This window comes from Antrostomus carolinensis, unplaced genomic scaffold, assembly GCF_000700745.2.
Source record: "Antrostomus carolinensis isolate BGI_N321 unplaced genomic scaffold, ASM70074v2 scaffold19040, whole genome shotgun sequence".
Classification (NCBI taxonomy): domain Eukaryota; kingdom Metazoa; phylum Chordata; class Aves; order Caprimulgiformes; family Caprimulgidae; genus Antrostomus; species Antrostomus carolinensis.
This window is the reverse complement of record NW_010290728.1, coordinates 1563-7624: the sequence shown is the minus strand read 5'-3', so window position 1 is coordinate 7624 and position 6062 is coordinate 1563. Positions and strand designations below refer to the sequence as shown.

Genomic DNA, 6062 nt, shown 5'->3' with positions numbered 1-6062 from the left:
GGTACCCAACGTAAGAAGATGCGTTTGGCCAACGAGGAGGAGATCGATCGTGCTGTCTACGCTTGGTTCCTCGCTCTCCGACAACATGGAGTACCACTTTCCGGACCTCTCATCCAAGCTCAGGCTGAAGCTTTCGCCCGACAGATCTACGGTCCTGAATGTACCTTCAAAGCCAGTCATGGTTGGTTCTGGCGTTGGCAAAAACGTCATGGTATCTCCAGCCAACGTATCTACGGTGAAGGTGGCCTCCCCACCGAGCCTGATCGAGCTCCTGCCACCTGCTCTGAGACCTTACCCGTGCCGGCGACTGATGCCGGTGGCTACGGCGATGAGCAGATCTACAACGCCAACGTCACTGGGCTCTACTGGAAGCTGTTGCCAGGACAAGCTGGTGGGACAACAGTGACAGCGCGGCGTCGGCCAGCTCCTCGTGAGCGGGTCACCGTGCTGCTGGCTGCTAATTTAACCGGCTCCCACAAGCTCAAACCATTGGTGATTGGAGGCCTTCGTGATCCTCCCAGCCTCCGTCATCACAACCAGGACAAATTCCCCGCTTGTTACCGCTACAGCCCTGAAGCCAGGTTGGGTCCAGCTCTTCTCCGAGCTTGGTTCTTTGAGGACTTTGTGCCGGGTGTCAAACGCTACCTGCGCCGCAGCTGCCTGCAGCAGAAGGCTGTGTTGCTGCTCAGCTCCCCACCACCCCCAACTGGGACAGGTCCTGAGGAATCCCCACCTCTGCAGACACCTGATGGCTCCATCCGTGCCCTTTTCCTCTCCAAGGGTCCTGCTGGGAATGGCTCAGCTGGAGGAGGAGGTCGAATCCCAGCCCCGCTGGAGCAGGGGGTGGTATCCGCCTTCAAGCAGCTCTACAAGCGGGAATTGTTGCGCCTGGCCGTCTCGTGCGCGACCGGTGGCAGCAGCTCTGGTGGCCCCATGGACTTTGTACAATCTTTTCTCCTCAAGGATATGTTGTACTTGGCCGGCCTCTCCTGGGACCTCATTCCCCCTGGTTCCATCGAGAAGTGTTGGCTGTTGGGGCTCCGCGCTGCCTTCGAGCCCCAGCCTGGGGAGGAAGAGCATGGTGCCTCCCCGCGTGGGGAGGAAGGCAGTGGGGACAGCAAAGTCTTCAGTGACCTGACCCACTTGGCCGCGTTGGCCTACAAGCGCTTGGCTCCTGAGGAGGTGGCCGACTGGTTGCACTTGGATGATGTAGCTCCGGGTACGGAGGAGGATGATGGGGAAGAGGACGCTGAGGAGGAAGGCTCTGGGGGCTGTGGGGTAGAGGAGGATGAGGAGGATGAGGCAGCTGCTGGAGATGGGGGTGGCAGAAGGGATGGGGAAGGAGGAGATGTCTTGCTGCCCACAGCTCGAGAAGCCATCAAAGGTCTGGAGACGGCGTTACGCTGGTTGGAGGGTCAGGACCCCCGGCAAGTGGGGCCGTTGAAGCTGGTGCAGCTCCGTTCCCTCATCAGCATGGCCCAGCGGCTTCACCGCGGTGGCAGCCCACGTTCCTAGGGCAGGGTGACCCGTGACCTCTCGGCTACCAACCACCCTGCTTGGGGGCAAGGGGATATGGGGCTGGGGACACCCTGGTTGTCCCAGGGGGATGGCAGAGGAGATGCCAGCTCCCCTCACCCCGCTGTCATGAGCAGTCCCCAGGGCTCAGGAGGCCTGAACCCCCCCCCCCAGGTTATAATTTAGGGCTAATGGGGGGGGTTTTATGCAATAACCCCTGCATACATCAGGTCTTCGAGGGATGTTCCTCACCCTAAATATCTTTAGGAGGTGCTATTTTTTTTTAGATCACATGAGAACTGAGCAGAGGTGGCCCCTTGGTCACTGGTACCACTAGAAGGGGGTAGATACCCCCCACACTGCCTGGTCCCCCCAAATTCTATGAGGAGAAGGGATGAGGGAGGGATTTGCTCAGCGTCACTGCGAGGAACCGGGATGATGACGGAAATTACACCAAGTAATTCCCCACGTCTTGAAGTGGGGCTGGACAGGAACCACTCCTGGGGTGCTGTAAGGCAAATGTTCTGCCTTGGAAGAGGTTGGTGATGCCCTTCCCACTGCCCAGAGTCTTGTTAAACTGGGAAAGTTTGGGGCTGGTTCAAAACAACTTTCTTCATGCACTGGATTAGGACAGGGACACTTGGGTGGCATGTGAGAAGCTGCAGCTTCTTGGAGAGGGTCATCTCCATCATTCCAGTGACAGCCCTGCACCTGGGAACCATGGAGACCTGCTGGAACAGGTACCATCATCCAAGCATCTTCATGAAGGCTCTGGGGATGAGGGTTGAGTTGTCCCCTCTGGGGTTTATGGGGCACGTGGGGCTGGAGAACGTGTCTCACGGTGCCGGTGTGACGTGTTGTGAGTTGAGATAGGAGCTGGGTGGGCTCCCAGTGATGCCTTGAAATACCAGAGGCATCAGATACAAATTTAGCAGCTCTTGACCTGATTTTTGGATTAAATTTTAACCAAATTATTGAAAGGAAGCAAAAAAAAATCCAACTCATGAGTGCTGCTGTGCCCCATGGCAGGAGATGGGGTGGGTGTCTTTACTTGTCGGATCTTTGTCTCATAACTTCAGAGTTTATGGAAATTAAATGGATTTTTATTCCTACTTTGGGGTTGTCATCTGTAAATGCTCATGTGGAGCCATCCCAGTAGGGTGGGAGTTGGTAAAAGGGGATCTCAATACAGTTGTGTCCTCCTGGTGTGATCTTCTCCATCACGTTCTCCACATCTCCACGGCGTCTTTAACACATCTTGGTCAGGCAGGTGCTTGAGCTGCTACAACTACACCACAAATTGATTTTTTTACTTATTAGGATTAATTTATCAATAAATGAATCTACCAGGGAATTTAAGGAGCAGCAAGAAAGAAAAACACATAAAAAAGTCCAAGTTGGAGCTGTGGTTTGTCCTTTCACATCATGAAACTCCACTGCAGAACCAATGTTGAGAAAAACTTTGGATTAGAGGAGAAATGCAATTTTTTTTTCTTCTCCACAAACCCAACCAACCTCAATTTCTGCTGTTTGGCTTCTGACAGGTTCACAGCCAACATGCCACGTGGTGTCTCACCCGTTTCAAACTTCTTCTTTAGCTTTTATCCACCAAGATGTGATCACGTAAAACCACATTTCTATTTCTTTTTATGATCTTTTGCATCAAAATAAACCCTACGAAAACATTTTAGAGCTTGGGATGTGGCTCACTTCAAGTAGAAGTTTGTGAATTAAAGGAGTCTTCAAGTTTTGGAGAAAAAATGTTGCCAAGTTCAGCAGAAGGTACCAGGTTGGTGGTCTTTGCTGCTCGTGGATGCATTCGTGGCATCGTTTGGCCTGGTTTGGGGAGGTGAGAATATTGAATCATTGAATGGTTTGAGTTGAAAGGGACCTTCAAAGATCATTTAATCCAACTCTCCTGCTTTGGGCAGGGACATCTTTCACTAAATGAAGTTGCTCAAAGTCTTGTCCAACCTGACCTTGAACACTTCCAGTGATGGGGCATCTTCTGAGCAACTTGTTCCAACATCTCACCACCCTCATCGGAAAAAATTGTCTTCTTTATGTCCAGTCTAAATCTACCTTCTTACAGTTTAAAACCATTGCTCCATCCTTCTTACCAGCCTCTTTTCTATATTGAAAGGCCACAAGAAGGTCTCTGAGGGACCTTCTCCAGGCTGAACAACCCCAACTCTCTCAGCTTTTCTTCAGAGCAGAGCTGTTCCATCCCTCTGATCTTTTTTGTGGCCTCCTCTGGATCTGCTCTAACAGGTCCATGTCTGTCTTGTGCTGAGGACTCTAGAACTGGACACAGTGCTCCAGGAGGTCTCAGCCCTCAGTACAGGGGCAGAATCACCTCCCTTGACCTGCTGGCCACACTGCTCCTGATGCAGCCCAGGAGATGATTGGGTTTTTGGGCTGTGAGCACACATTGCCAGCTCATGTCCCATTTGTCACCCACCAGTATCCCCAAGTCCTTCTCCACAGAGCTGTTCTCCATCCCTTCATCCTCCAGTCTAGATTGATACTGGGGGTTGCCCTGACCCAGGTACAGGACCTCACACTTGGCCTCAGTGAACTTCAGGAGGTTCACATGGGCCCACTCCTCCAGCCTGTCCAGGTTCCTCTGGATGACATCCCATCCCTCAGCCAGATCAACCACACCACTCCGCTTGGTGCCATCTGCAAACTTGCTGAGGGTACACTCAATCCCACCACCTATGTCACTCATGAAGACATTTAATAGTATTGGTCCCAGTATGGACCTTTGAGGGACACCATTCATTACTGGTTTCCACTTGGGAGATTGAGCCAATGACCTTTTGGACACAACCATCCAGCCAGTTCCTGATCCATCTAACAGTCCATCCATCAAACCCGTATCTCACCAATTTAGCAGATGGAATATTGTGTGAAACCACATCAAACGTCTTACAGAAGTCTAGGTAGATGACATCTGTAGCTCTTCCTTTGTCCACCAATGCAGTAGAAGACCACTACCTTTATCAGGTACAATTTGCCATGTTGGCCATCTCCAACCACCTCCCTGTCTTCCATATATTTCAGCAAGTGTTCCAGGAGGATCTCCTCCATCTCCTCCATCCAGGCAGGATGAGATGCCTTTCTTGAGGGCAGGAGGACAAGGAGTAAGGTAGTAGTAATGACTTAGTTGCAGGGAGTGCTGTCTTTTTTAATAAAATTAATTGAATTTGAGATGTTTTTTGTTCAAACTAGCGCTTAGCAACATGGTGAAGGTCATCAGCATCCTGGCTTTGGCGTTGAACATCCCTCTTCTCTGAGTGAACCTGAAAACCCGAAGTTCAAAAGCCTTTAGGAGGACACATGGAGATGGGGAATGGGCAGGAGATGGGGAATGGGTAGGGGGTTGGGTCAGCCATGTCATGGGTGGTAGAGCTGGATTTGGCCAAGGATTTTTGGCCAGATATGTTGAAGACTGGTGTGCAGGACACATTGTCCAGAAGACTGGTGTGCAGAAGACATGGAGACACCTAAGAATGAAATCAGAAGGCTGCGTATTTCAGAGAGATCAGCAGAATTGACTTGAGAGGAACCTGGGGACAGGGCAGGAATAAAATCAGGCATAAGGACAAAGGAGTTACCAGGTGGCTTGAAAACCTTGAGGACCACTGACCACCTTCAAGACCATGTAGATGCCATGAGCGTAGAGATGGGCAGGAGAGACAGGCAGGCTTGAGCACCATCTCCAGATTTTGCTAATTAATTAGGTGCCTCAAGAAGTTGCCCAAAGAGATCACACCTTGGTGTGACCCAACAGCACCATATGGCTACATCTCTCTTGGCTTGATACCACCAGCACCTTGGGGTGACAGGGTCAAAGCTGTAGGAGCTGCAGGCTCAGCACCCAGCTGTCTCACCAGCAATGTTCTGCCCAGAAAAAGCCTTTCATCTTCAAAGTGGTTGGCTAATTATCACTAATTGCATCCGTGCAGGTGCCGGGAGGCAAACGAAGCTTAATTAGAACACACAAAAGGCTCAGATCTTCTCCAGATAGACAAGCTTTGAGTTTCTCCTCCCTTGATGTGCAGCACCCCAAGGCTGAGAGCAGGTCTGGGCTTCCATCCCACTGCCTCGCTGCTGGAGCAAGACCCATCTGTAGGACCGTGGTGCGATGGGTCTGGTGAGTGGTGGCTGGTTTTTGTCTGGTTGACTTCTCATCCATGGTTCTGGGATGCAGGTAGCAGCTCCATGTTCATGTACACATCTCCAGAGCTGAGCAGAGGAGCAGAAACTGGTGCCCACATGTGACCCAAGCACTGAGCTCACCAATGAGTTGAGTTTCTCTGTGCTCACCCCCAGAGCATCATCCTGCCAGCTCCCTACTTCTCAAGGTCCTTTGGCATCCTCAAAGCACCAGCAATGAATCATTGAATCATCAAATATTGAGAGTTGGAAGGGACTCACAAGGATCATGGAGTCCAACTCCTGTCCCTGCACAGGACAAGCCCAACATTCACACCATGTCCCTGAGGGCCTTGGCCAAATGCTGCTGGAATCTTGTCAGGCTT

General features: G+C 51.5%; 1 protein-coding gene across 1 annotated transcript; it reads left to right on the top strand.

The window, feature by feature from the left end:
- Positions 1–6: 6 nt before the first annotated feature.
- Positions 7–1515, top strand: TIGD5 (tigger transposable element derived 5; the record flags this gene model as incomplete). Its single annotated transcript, XM_010174301.1, has 1 exon — positions 7–1515. A coding segment is annotated over one exon (1509 nt), but the record flags the coding sequence as incomplete, so codon positions are not given.
- Between the last annotated feature and the right edge of the window lie 4547 nt (positions 1516–6062).